The 13,590-nt window shown below is 35.2% G+C and overlaps 1 protein-coding gene across 6 annotated transcripts; it reads right to left on the reverse strand.

The window, feature by feature from the left end:
- Window positions 1–131: 131 nt before the first annotated feature.
- On the reverse strand, window positions 132–13,075 carry LOC143735422 (uncharacterized). Of its 6 annotated transcripts, XM_077225563.1 has the most exons (4): window positions 12,891–12,997; window positions 12,491–12,558; window positions 11,304–11,437; window positions 132–3,150 (listed from the first exon to the last, which is right to left on the reverse strand). In XM_077225563.1, exons 3-4 carry the CDS (start codon window positions 11,356–11,358, stop codon window positions 1,631–1,633), a joined length of 1,575 nt encoding a protein of 524 aa, XP_077081678.1. In that variant the 5' UTR covers window positions 11,359–11,437; window positions 12,491–12,558; window positions 12,891–12,997; the 3' UTR covers window positions 132–1,630. The 6 variants fall into 6 exon arrangements, with proteins under 6 accessions (XP_077081678.1, XP_077081673.1, XP_077081674.1 ...); XM_077225558.1 differs by lacking the exon at window positions 12,491–12,558 and having other exon boundaries at window positions 11,304–11,457; window positions 12,990–13,075; XM_077225559.1 differs by lacking the exon at window positions 12,491–12,558 and having other exon boundaries at window positions 11,304–11,457; window positions 12,995–13,042.
- Window positions 13,076–13,590: the final 515 nt, after the last annotated feature.

Consider the following 13,590-nt stretch of genomic DNA (forward strand, 5'->3'; position numbering starts at 1 on the left):
CCATTTTGTCTGGTGTCCAATACCAGTAAAACCAAAGTCTTGTCTGGTACCAATAACATTTATTAACAGTCTTCTATCAGCCTGAGAGTTTGACTGAGAAAGCCAGGGAAAAGTAAAAGCAGGAGACGAAGTGATGATAATAAAAAGAGCAAAGTTTATTGAATAATCTTACTTGCATATGCTTCAATGCTCAGACTTCTTCTAAATGTAAATGTCTTAATGCTAAGACTTCATACAATTCCGACAGGTGTCATTAAACCAAAGCAAAAACGATGGAAAATTACTGCTTCACAACATCGTCCTGTGACGTTAAACACCTTGAATCTCTTATCTACACAATCATAAGATTAAACAACAATAGCATGCATTGCAAGAGCAAGGAAATAAAAAGTGAATACAAATATATGAAAACATAAAATGACAAATTAATAATAATAAGATTAAAAGCTACAATAATGACAATTACTAAAATGACTGAATATTAATTATTATAAAATTTAATTGTATAAAAAAATAAGAAAAAACAAACAGATGTATGGTTGCTCTCCTATTTTTTTGTACAATTGCTTCAAAACCATTTCACCTGTACTCAAAATCAAACAAAGCTTTCAGATCATACACACATAAATCGATAATATAAACACTACAGATTATTCATTAGACACTACATCAAAAAAAAATTAAAACACAGCATCCATAACATGTCACAGAAAAATTAAATATTGCATACAGTAAAATTATGTAAAAAGTAAAATCGCAACTGAGTAAGGTGAATATATTGTATAATGTACTGCAGGTATAGTATTGTATTGATTCCGTCCACAATGTTGTCTCTTTCCAAGCAAAGTGAAAAATCCTCTGGATTGACAGATTTAGCCTTGACAACATTCTTGTCCTTTCTAGTCCTCATCCTCTTCCTCCTCATCCACCATCTACTACATGTATTGTTTCCATCAATTGTTCAAATCAAAAGTCAGTGCACCTGTGCACTCTGATCGGTCTTATATTTTGTACAGTTGGTTTGAATTAATCATTAGAAACAAGTGTGAACAAATTTGAGTTGAGTGTAAACGATGACAACCGTTTAAGTTGGTTTGACTTTTACCGCTTGCATTTACCCTTTTGCAACAAATGCAACAGTCCAATGTATTTTAGTGAGTGAGAACATTTAAAGAGTTTTGCAAAAAGTGTGCATGAGATTTGCAAATAGTGTCAAACTGCTTGAACTTGTTCAGGGTTTTGCAGAAAGGGGAATTTATTCAACAAATTGGTTTAGGCCATTGAGAATTTGGTTAAGAGAATGGGGTTTAGTGTCTAAGCAATTGTGAAAAACTGTAAAGTAGCACACGTTGCTTAGATCCTTCAGCAGTTGGCATATTGGTGACTTCTGAGGGGGACAGAAAACCAGAGATTGTTTACTCAAAGTTTAGTCACTCAAAACCTGAAGTGATTTCCTTGTTTTATCTACTATGTTAATGTTTACTGATTAATCTGTGAAATAATCAACGAACAGTCGATTAATCGTTGTAATAATTTGATAAATCAATTATCAAAAAGAAATTGTTGATGCAGCACTACACAGCATCACACCTGGAAGTAGAGGACAAGAAATTAACTTCTTATTGTAATTTTAGGCATGCATTTTCTTTTTATGTCCGATTAGAGTAGATAAATGAGTGAAACTCTTTCCACATGGATGGCAGTGATACGGCTTCTCTCCACTGTGGATCTTCTCATGTATTCTCCGATATTCTGACCTTTTGAATCTCTTGTCACAGTGTGAACACTTGTAAGGTGTTTCAGTAGTGTGAACTGTCTGGTGCACTTTCAGTGCCCCATCTGTAAAAAAACGCTTCCCACACTCGGTGCAAACATGATCCTTCACACCGCTGTGTCGTTTCTGGTGTATTTTTAATGCAGTCATATTACGAAAACCCTTTCCACACAAGTAACAGACGCAAGGCCTCTCCTTTGTATGAACTTTCCGGTGGTCCCTTAGGAAATCTGGCCTAAAAAATGTTTTACTGCATTGGTCACAGTTATATACTCTTTCTCTAGAATGACTAAGCAGATGTACTTTATAAACACCTGACTTTATGAAACTCTTTCCACACTGATCACATGTGTGCAGATTCTCTCCAGTATGGATTTTCATGTGATCCTTAAGGGCTCCTTTCCGTGCGTAACTCATCCCACACCGATCACATGCGTGTGGCTTCACTCCAGTGTGGATTGACATATGTTCGTTAAGGGTTGCTTTATGTGCGAAACTCTTCCCACACTGATCACATGTGTATGGCTTCACTCCAGTGTGGCTTTTCATGTGTTCGTTAAGGTTTCCTTTATGTCTGAAACTCTTCCCACACTGAACACACGTGTACGGCTTCTCCCCAGTGTGGATTTTCATGTGTACATTAAGGTTTCCTTTATGTGTGAAACTCTTCCCACACTGATCACATATGAATGGCTTCTCTTTCGCATGGTTTGTCATGTGTACGTTAAGGTTTCCGATTTGAGTGAAACTATTTGTAGCCTGATCATAGGTGTACAGCATCACTCCCGTGTGGATTTTCATGTGTACATTAAGGTTTCCTTTATGTGTGAAACTCTTCCCACACTGATCACATTTGTACGGCTTCTCTCCACTGTGGGTTTTTATGTGTAAGTTAAGGTTTCCTTTTTGTGCAAAACTCTTCCCACACTGATCACATGAATACGGCTTCTCTCCAGTGTGGATCCTCATGTGATCGTTAAGGTTTCCTTGATACGGGAAACTCCTCCCACATTGATCACATGAGAACGGCTTCGCTAAAGTGTGTATTTTCCTGTGCTCGTCAAGGATTTTTTGTTGTGTAAAACTCTTCCCACACTGATCACATGTGTACGGCTTCTCTCCACAGTGGATTTTCCTGTGTTCGTCAAGGTTTGCTTTTATTGTGAAAATCTTGTCACACTGATCACATGCGTACGGCTTCCCTCCACGATGAAATTTTATGTGAAGATTAAGATTTTGCTCGCATGAAAAAATCTTTCCACACTGTGGGCAAGTGAAACATACTTTGTCTTCTCTGTTCAATGAGGGACTCACGGATTCTTCTTCAGTTTTGACATGATGTTTCTCCCCCCCTTCAATCAGTTCTTCAATCAGGTCTAAAATGAAAAGTTAAAAAGTTAAAGGTGTGATTTTCAACAAATGTGAAATGTGAAAGGAAAAGGACATGAGAACCCTGACATAACACTAGATAGTCTGCACCAATACCAGCAAAAGTACACGATACCAAAGTCGATACCACGGTAAAATAACAAAAAATAATACTTAAACATTAACTTTGGGGAGGGGGGGCATTTTTATACATTTTTTAAAAAGAAAATACAATTATCCCACCAAAATGTTTGCTCTCTTAATGCATTTATGTTTTATGAGTTAATTTTTTGCAATAGTCCGTAATAAAACAAGAATGAATAAACACATTAGAAGCAGTAGCATAAATAGTTTGTCTGTGCGCACGATCCCGGTGCGCATCTTTGTGTGTCACAGACAGCGCAACCACTTTTGTCTTGTCGTGCTTGAATGGTTTTTAAAAGCATTTGCATGAATAAGAGCGTGATCATATAATGTAACGCTACCCAAAGGATGGCAGAAAATACGGATGCTGCGTTAAATATTTTAACACGTTAAACAGGACAAAAATTAATTGCAAGCATTAACGTTAACAGCACTAACTGTTACACATGCTGTTCACATTCACATAACTGACGCGAATATTTGTCAATACGGGTCAAATCCTGGATACTATAGATGTGAAACCAGATTTTATACGTGCGTCAGGTTTTTGGACAAGAAAGACTTCCTCATAGGATGCATCCGTGTAACCCTCGCTCATATCTCTTCTGGAAGCTTCCTCATCCCTCGCTTGCGGTGCAATCAGAATTGAGATGTCCTTCAAGATGGTTAACTTTGTTCTTTGGTGTCTCAGGCTGGAGGACGGAGGAGCGAGGAGTAAAGGAAGCATCAATTTGAGTAATGAGAAGCACCCATAGTTGGTTGTTTGAAGTTAATGTTAACAGCAGAGGTGGAAAGTAACGAATTACATTTACTCGCGTTACGTAATTGAGTCGTTTTTTGTGTACTTCTACTTTTAGTTTTTAAAATCTGTAATTTTACTTTTACTTAAGTACGTTTTGTTTGAAGCATTGTACTTCGCCACATTTGAAATCCAAAAAAAAAAAAAAAAAAAAAATTCACACTCCGGAAACTACTGAATTGATTGAAGGGCGGGAGAACAAACACGCAAAAAAGGTGACGCAGACCCAGCTGAAGCTGAAAGCGAAGCGCTTTCGAATTTTTATGAAGCGAATTATGGCCAGTATGGAAATACTTTGGATGTAAATAAGTGTGGTTGTCCTCGAGGATAGATATCCAATTTGCAAAAAATGTGGACACAAAGTGGCTGCAAAAGGAGGATACATAGGACAACATCCCTCCTGCAGATAAAGGTATGACCCGATTATTACGTAAGGCCGAATGATTTACGTGATGCAGAGGGAATCCCGGAATCCAGTCATGAAAATGGAATTTACATAACGCAGAATATGTCACGTAAAACACGCAAAATGATGGATGAATGAATACATGGAAAGTAGAACTGTGCAATAAATCCAATCGCGACATGGTCTGGAAATATTTAAGTGCAAAAATACTGCTATGTAAATATATAACCTGCTTGTTCTGCGTTTCTGTGAATCGGTGTGAATGAACTGCTCCGCTTTGTCTACTACATACTCAAGTACGCGTGGTGTTTTGTCTCACAAACAATTTGAGTACATGATGAATACATGAACATTTCCAGAGCTGCTCTGAGAGAACGCCTAATGAGCATTTTCATCATTTTATTTGAGAAAAACCATTGTCAAATAGGATTAGACTTTGAAACAGGTCTTCACAACAACCCGTCAAAATAAAAGTTTGGTTTAACTAGGAGAAATTATGACAGAAATATATTACTATTGTAAGCATACAATAGAACGTACTTCTCAAAATAATAGTAATAACAACAACAATAATACAATTTATTTAAACATTAAGGCATATATTTTTGTCCATGGTTTAATTTAGTAAATCTGTTTTTTGCAGCTCTTCCCCAAAAAATAAAAGGACACAAGTTTAAATTTTCATTTGATTACCACCGATAATATATTTGGATTAAATCATAAAAAGAAACATTCATTTTCTGAATAAAATACATTTCATAGGAATATATTATTCTTAAAAAAAAATTATTAATGTTAAAAATGAGTTGTTAATCTAATTCATTATCAATTATTGAATTTAATTAATTAGACATGTTCTATTGAAATTTTAATAAACAAAAACAAATGGTTTCAAGTTTGTTATAATGAAAGCATTTGTTCAACCCCCAAAAAACCTGTTTTCTTTAATTTAACTGTCATTTTAACTGATGATAATAATAATAATAACAACCATAGTTTAATAATACCGTTTATTTAATAATTGATTAATACTGTAAACCGTGATATTTTCTGAGACGTTATCATACTGTAAAAATCTCATACCATTACAACCCTACACGGGAGAGTCCCCCCACCCCACCCACTGTTCACCCACCCCCCACTGTTAAAAAATTAACTCAGTAACTTTTACTTGAGTACATTTTAAAAGAGCTACTTTTTACTTTTACTCGAGTAGATTTTTAGACCGGTAATTTTTGTTTGTGATGTTTCACTAGCATCTAAAATTGAGCCACTGACCCAACGGGGCCAGCAGAAAAAAATCCTTAGCATTGAGCAGTTCTAAATATGCGATATGCTATTACATGAAAGATAATATATGATAGAGCAATAGAATGAACCGTGAAAGTAACAGAAGCTTCTACAATACATACTTCTCTACCCAATATTTTTTACCCAATATTAATTACAAATGCAATGAATTGAAGGGATCGGAACCTGTATTGTATTGTATCGGAATACTGTAAGTATTGGTATCGGACTCGTTCTGGAAAAAGTGGTATTGGTGCAGCCCTAATTTAAAATAAACAAATCAATTAATCAATCAATTATTGACAAAATACATAAAAAACAGTGTTCGAAACAGTAAAACAGTAAGCTTATAATAATGATTTATAATTGAATGGTTGGAAAATGTCACATCAATCTTTGCGTGATGTCGTCATGTACATAAACAGGAAGATGACAACAACTTACACACATAATCATCATAATACAAACAAGCACAACATACAAACGCAAAATAAAACATAACAGCACTCAGGTCTCTCCCTAATTTGGAAAATTGTACGACTGTACATTAGGCAAGTTCTGGGTACGCGCTCTAGTGTTGTCAAAAGGCGGTACTGAAATTTAAAAAAATATGACTATACCAGAAATTCCCTCTATCCTTTTGAGAACTGTTTAACAGATTCTTAAAAACCTCTGATTGGCCATTGTGTTCACACGTTCAACATTTATATCTCTGATTGGCCATTGTGTTCACACGTTCAACATTTATATCTCTGATTGGCCATTGTGTTCACACGTTAAATCTATGTTTGTGATTGGCTACAATGACAAACGCTTCAAAAACATGTCTTCAGAGAGTGCTTAAACAGATACACAGGGGAGAGTTTGAAAGCAGGCGTCTTTCAGCGGATCAGTCTATCAGTGGATATATTAGGGATCTGCTGATAGACGCCTGCTTTCGAAAGCTCCCGTGTGTATCTGTGTAAACACACTAACACGCATAATCAAAGCCCACCCCCAAAACACTGGATTAGACAGGTAAGATCTAACATGTGCTATTGTATACAAAATTACCCAATAAAGAAATGCTTAAAAACAGACAATGGCTCTCTATTATCCTTACATAACTACCATTCAACAATAAACAGCAATAAAACTTCCATAACATTAACCAGTTGAAGTAGTTAATCTTGTCCATAAACACATATACATCGTAAACATGCAACAAATAAACTTATCAGGAGATCAGCACAAACACCAAGCAAATACAGAATAGTACTAGGCTCATCATCCAGGTTCATCATCACAGTATGTCTTACAGTAAGCTCTGAGACGGATGTAACATACACGCATGTAAATAATTAAAGTGCATATTAAACACACAGGAGAATATATTTATTTAAATGAACTGCAGCCTTTGTGAATTGACAATAGCACTATGCTATAGGCCTAGTATGTTTTTTTTTTATGGTTTTAATACATTGTGCAGCCTTAGAAAATGGTCTAATCCTTGTCTGTGGAATACATCACTTCCGGTATTTTGTACTGGTATTTCAGATCCAGTACTTTTATTTACCTAATCAAGGAATCGTGACAGCCCTATTTTCAACCATACAAGGGCATACATGTGATTCTAAAATGATGATTGATGCATCTTTTTTTGTGTACGAGACCATTTGGTACTTTTAAGGCAAAGTATAATGACCCATTAAGAATTTACTTCCAATATCTTTTATTAATAAAATAAATGGAAGTGATTTGGCAAGTCAACTCTAAGGTTACATTTGCCAGCATATGTCCCAACATTGCAAAGAACCAACAGGAAAATAAATGTGTGCCTGTACTAGCAGCATACTTGTAAATTAATACAAACTTCAGCTTATTTTTAATCTCTAACATAAATTAATAGACTTCTAATCAAACATCCTCCTGTTATGTGTAATGAGCAATATAATCCTTCAGACCAAAAAAAAAAAAAAAAAAAAGAATAAAACACACACAGCTTTCTATGGGGTGAGAATTGTTCCTTTATTCCAAATAAATAGATTATGATCCACAAATAAATGTAAAGAGATCCACAAAAATATATCACATTCACAAATAAATAGATTAAGATCCACAAATAAATGTAAAGAGTTTCACAAAAAATTATAAAACACAAATAAATAAAATGAGATTTGCAAATAAAAAAAATATATTTATATAAATTGTGGCTATATTTGTGGCTAAATATTTATAAAATTAAAAAATGTTTTATGCCACAAACACAACTCTGCCTGGCATTTATTTGTCAACCGCTTTCTGTACATTTGTAAATCCCCTCACGCATTTGTGAATCGGTTCCTCTGCATTTGTAAATCCCCTCATGCATTTGTGGATTTTGAAACACTTCTAGCGTGGAAGTGCAGTCAAATCCACAAATAAGTGGACTCCACCCACCATTTACTCAAGCCAATCAGATAACGGCCATATTGAGCTGACCAATCGTAGCACATTCTCGCTACAACCAATCACGTTAGGCTTTACAATCAGAGTGGTCTTGCCCTGAAATAACTTTGCTCGTTCGTCTGCATTGGCTCAAATGGAAGTGTAAGGCTATAAGGCCATAATATTGCTTCAGTAAAATGTTTAAAATTTGGATTCGTTAAGAGTTAGAGCATTAGACTGTGTATCAAGCAAGTCACATTTTTATGAGCCTTTGAAAATGCCAGAGAAACGGCACTTACGTTATGGGAACAACACGTTATGGAAGCGTCACGTTATTAATGATAAAACAGAAAAGCATCAATACGTTGCTGACTAATGAATAACTGGATTCAACCTCGTGATAAATACGCGAGTTTGTGTAATATTGGGGAAATTACTGTCACAACAGCTTTTCCCACTTCTTCAGTCAAGTTTTAAATAGCAGGTCCGTGGATCTAATGATTAAATATATAACATGTATTTAAAAGTGAAATGCCCAGCAGACAAGCGATTTGAATTTATCCGTTAAAACGCTTGATCACACAAATAAAATGTCATATGATTCAGACTTAATAATATTGTATTGTAAAAGTTACTTACAGCATCCAAAATAAATGCAAATATGTATTTTTTTAAGCATTGCAGTATCCACTCAAAACCTCATTAGCCTACACGCTGTTACATCTTCAATGATGGTCATTTGGGCTGATATTTTGTATTCTACATAATATTTATGTCCTATAGCTAGCTATATGTCGCAACGATTGGACATTGGACAAAGCAAATGTGCAAATGATGTGTCCTCCGTAGTTGCGTGTAGTAGCCCTACATCAGAAGAAGAAAGCGGGCATCCGTTTACAATCAATGAATCATCGTGTCGCGCTGCGCCGCGTCCAGTGTAGACACTATCACGAATTATGAATTGTCATGTAGCCAGCATAGTCAATAAAGAAGATTACGTCATACATCTTCAGGTAAGAAAACAGACGTCATGGGCAAAATGTATTAACATTGCAAACATGTTAATTTTACAAGATTTGAAACTGCTACGGCCACAGGGAAGATAATCGCTATTTGCTTATAGTCCGGTGGAAAGGGTGTTATGCTCGGGATATGTGATGATCATAATTTGTTTGTAATCCTGAGTTAATAATAAAGAATAATAAATATAAAAAGCCTTAAACTCCAACAATCTTTTGGAAACGGGGTGTTTTAACCACACAATCAGAAATCAGAATCAGAAAGAGCTTTATTGCCAAGTGTGCTTGCACACACAAGGAATTTGTTTTGGTACTGAGGCTTCCAGTGGACATATACAAATACAACAAGAGACATAATACTACAAATTATAAGAATAAAAAATAAAACAGCTAATTTGAATGAAGCTCCCATTACAGATGCTTTCAGGGGTGCAAATATCTGCAAAATTAATCGGATCAAGTTCTCGCCCCGAGTTTAAAGCCTAACGTGATTGGTTGTAGCGAGAACGTGCTACAATTGGTCAGCTCAATGTGGCCGTGATCTGTTTGCCTTGAGTAAATGGTGGGTGGAGTCCACTTATTTGTGGATTTGACTGCACGTTGACGCTAGAAGTGTTTCAAAATCCACAAATGCGTGAGGGGATTTACAAATGCACAGGAACCGATTCACAAATATGTGAGGGGATTTACAAATGTACAGAAAGCGGTTCACAAATAAATTCCAGGCAGAGTTTTGTTTGTGGCATAAAACACATTTATAAATATATTTTTTTATTTGCAAATCTCATTTTATTTATTTGTGAGTTTTATAATTTTTTGTGAAACTCTTTACATTTATTTGTGGATCTTAATCTATTTATTTGGAATAAAGGAACAGTTCTCACCCCATAGCTTTCATACAAAAATATAGAATTATGTACCAGCAGCTCTCATACAAAATTTATGCTTGTGGAGTTATGCATATTCTGAATAATTAGTGACATACAAAGCTGCACAATAAGACTTGTGACTTGAAATTGTTGCTCTATACCACAATCAAAAACAGCTTATACAATAAAAAAAGTACATGATCATCTGTAGAGCACAGTCAAAATGTAACTTTTTGTGACTGGAATTGCAGATACACACTGTAACTGTGGAGGGCAGTACAGTAAACCTACGTATAACTGATATTTTTAAAGCATATTGGGGAGCCGTTCGGATTTCACGCTCAGCCATCATGCGTCTCTGTTATGGGCATGCTACAGATTGGGCTGCAACAATGAATCGATTAAATTTGATTATTAAAAGAGTTGGCAACGAATTTCATTATCGATTTGTTGTGTCGCGCGATTATTTCACCAGTCAATAATTCGCAGAGATGTTTGAATATAAATAAGAATAAGTTGAGTTGAGCGCGGAGATCTATGAGGCGCCGGACTGGACAAAACTGAAGTGAACTCCGCGCGAGAGAGGGAGAGAGAAAGAAAGATAAATCATTTTGTTTGTAAAATACACAGTGATGTCTATGCTAGCGGCAATAACAATCTGTTCAATTGTAATTTGACGACGTGTTTTATTTCATATCAGATAAATATTGTGTAGGTAACTGTAAAGTTTACCCTATTCTTCTCCCAGTTCACCGGCAACTTACTTTCATGTATTTCGGGAGAAATAGATGAACTTCCCTGCAGTAAATCCGACAGATCCGATTATCAGAACTAACATGGCGGCGCCCATCACATGTTATAGAATTAACATGACCATTATAAAAAGGTATTTAAATGACAAAACACATTCCCTTACACGTATTTGGCCATTGGAATATCAGATGTTTCAAGATGTAGTTTACAAGATTGTGAATATTTTGAATAAAAAAGGAAAAGTTAAAAGGGATACATCAGTCATACAGCTCTATTGTGTCTGCGGTGTGTCACGTGACAAGAATGATGCGTCGGCATGGAAATAAGATAATCAGCTACAATATTTTTTAATTATGCATGAAAGTATTAATTATGTTATTTCACAGCTCTTATGATTTTCTAATTGCAATCACAGAATCTGATGAACTGCTTTAAGTATTATAACAATATTGAAGAATCAAAAATAAACACCAACCTATTTGTTCTTCAGTATCTTCCTCCTTTATTATGCAGGACTCTGGATCATTCATGTTTTCAATTTTCTTTCACAAACCGTACCTTCTTCACTTGTAGGCTGGTGGGAATATTCCAGCATTTACTGGTGAATCGCTGTGGGAGGAGCAGGACAGCTAAAATCAAAAACAAATCAGTTATCAAATTGATGCTTTATTAATTCACACACTTAAAGCAGGTTGTTTGTGTTTATCTACCGAACTATCGAAATATTAAGTTATTTAGTTTTATAACAAGTTCACAAATTTTACATATCCATATTTTGATTGTGAGTTCAATCTATTTTTTAAATGAAGAGGCTCGAGAGCGGCTGTTAATTGTCACTCCCTCTTATTAAAGGGACATTGTGTAGAAATTTCTCCCATCTAGCGGTGAAATTGTATTTTGCATTCAAACGAATTGTGCTCTCCAGTGCCTCGCTTTTTCCAATGTGTGTTGCATCTACGGTAGCTGTTATGTACCAAAAAGCTATGACATGATGTCTTCTAATAGCACTGAACAGGTTTGTTATTTCAAACAAACTGCAACTTGACACAACGAACAAACAAATGTTACAGTTTGAATAATAACAGTGCAATGCAGCCTTTTAAAGTTGCCGGGGCAGTGACAAGCGCCTCTCACTGCTCTGCTCCTCCGTTTATGCTGCTTTCAGTTACGTGACGCTGTCTCTGAACGAAAACGCATTGTGGAAACGCGTTGGCCTAGTACTTTTTGACCATCTCTGCTATTATAGTTTTAAAAGATGGCGGAACGACATGGAAGCCTCCGTGGACCTACCCGTCACATGTATATAAAGATAATAAATTCTTCGTTTACGAGGATAATTCAGATAATTGGCAGAGGTATTTGTACACCATTGAGGACATATTTATGAATAAAAATATTGATTTTAGATAATAAAATACCTAAAAAAATTACACATAGTCCCTTTAAGTCTTATCAGTGAGATTATTTCATTAACCACAGTTATAACAACTTATATACAGCAGCAAATGTCCAATGAACAAATATAGTTCAATTTCCAACTAGTCATCGCATAGTAAAAAAAAAAAAATTCTGACAATTGCTTGCTGATGTTTTTTTCTAGGGACAGAAACAGCTGTTTAAATAAAGCGAACGAGCATGACAAAGCAACATTTTTATGTTTACATTGAAAAACGTTCTTCACATTTATCTATTCAGATTTTCCTCTTGTGATGGGTTTAAATAAGCAGCTGCTGAAAAGACTCCTTGTCAGAAATAGATATTAATGTTAAAAATAACAAACAAAAGAAAATATCGAGTTCTATTAACTAACGTTAACGTTACCCTCACAAAATCATACTTTGACTTTTGATCAATGATATGACAGTAAATACCATTAACGTTATTGCTCCAAACATAGAAACAATAATACAGACGAACATACAAAAACACACAATAATCGCTCATATCTTAATGAATTTAACATTATAGTTCCTCACATCGTTGCCTGCTAGGCTATGTTTATGTCAGTCAGCAGACGCCAGAAAAAACGCACAAATAGCACTATAACAAATAACAAACTTACAAAAAAGACACTGTAAAATGTTGCTATAACAAGCTGTGTTTTTTTTGTTGTTGTATATTTATAATTGTATAAACATACGAGGCACCGTGAACTGCTTACCTCACCTCAAAAGGCTAACGCTATGATGGCGATAATGGAGACGTCTTCTTCTTGTTTTATGGCGAATCGCAGACAAATAGTGCATTATTGCCACCTATCGACCGGTGGAACCTTTTTACAGACTGTACTGACGCGTTTTAAATGTCATCATCAGCATTGTAAATCCTGCAGTTTTTAATATTTTTTTCTACAAAAAAGTATGTACATTTATAACACTGTACTTTGTAGTTTATTACCTTTGCATCAAATTACAAAAAATAAATAAAAATGGTGCTGCTGTGAGGGTGTTTCTAATACAGCAGCTGTGGGAGTGACGTACTGGGCGATATATAAAAAAATGTGATATCTCGATATTGACAAAAAATGTAGGATATTCGATATGTTTACATTTGATTTTAAATAATAATAAAAAACATGATTTTCTTTTGACCCCATTAAAAAACAACTAAAACAATTTAGATAGAGCAGCATATTGTTACCAAGGAAAACAAAATGTTTAGTGCAAATTTAAGCAGTTAAAAAAGAATCTAGACTAAATGATCACTTACTGCTTTTTATTAAAGGGTTGGTAGAACACATTTTTTCGAAGGCTTGGTTGTGT

This window comes from Siphateles boraxobius, unplaced genomic scaffold (assembly GCF_051911475.1).
Source record: "Siphateles boraxobius isolate OS27281-9 unplaced genomic scaffold, OSU_SipBor_1 13, whole genome shotgun sequence".
Lineage (NCBI taxonomy): Eukaryota > Metazoa > Chordata > Actinopteri > Cypriniformes > Leuciscidae > Siphateles > Siphateles boraxobius.

What these genes read in the sequence shown, in the direction of transcription:
- LOC143735422 (XM_077225558.1), bottom strand. Translation starts at nt 11,358, where the DNA reads ATGAATGATCCAGAGTCCTGCATAATAAAGGAGGAAGATACTGAAGAA. An exon ending in AGATACTGAAGAACAAATAG is followed by an intron (nt 3,151 to 11,303) that starts GTTGGTGTTTAT and finishes TTTTCATTTTAG; the next exon opens with ACCTGATTGAAGAACTGATT.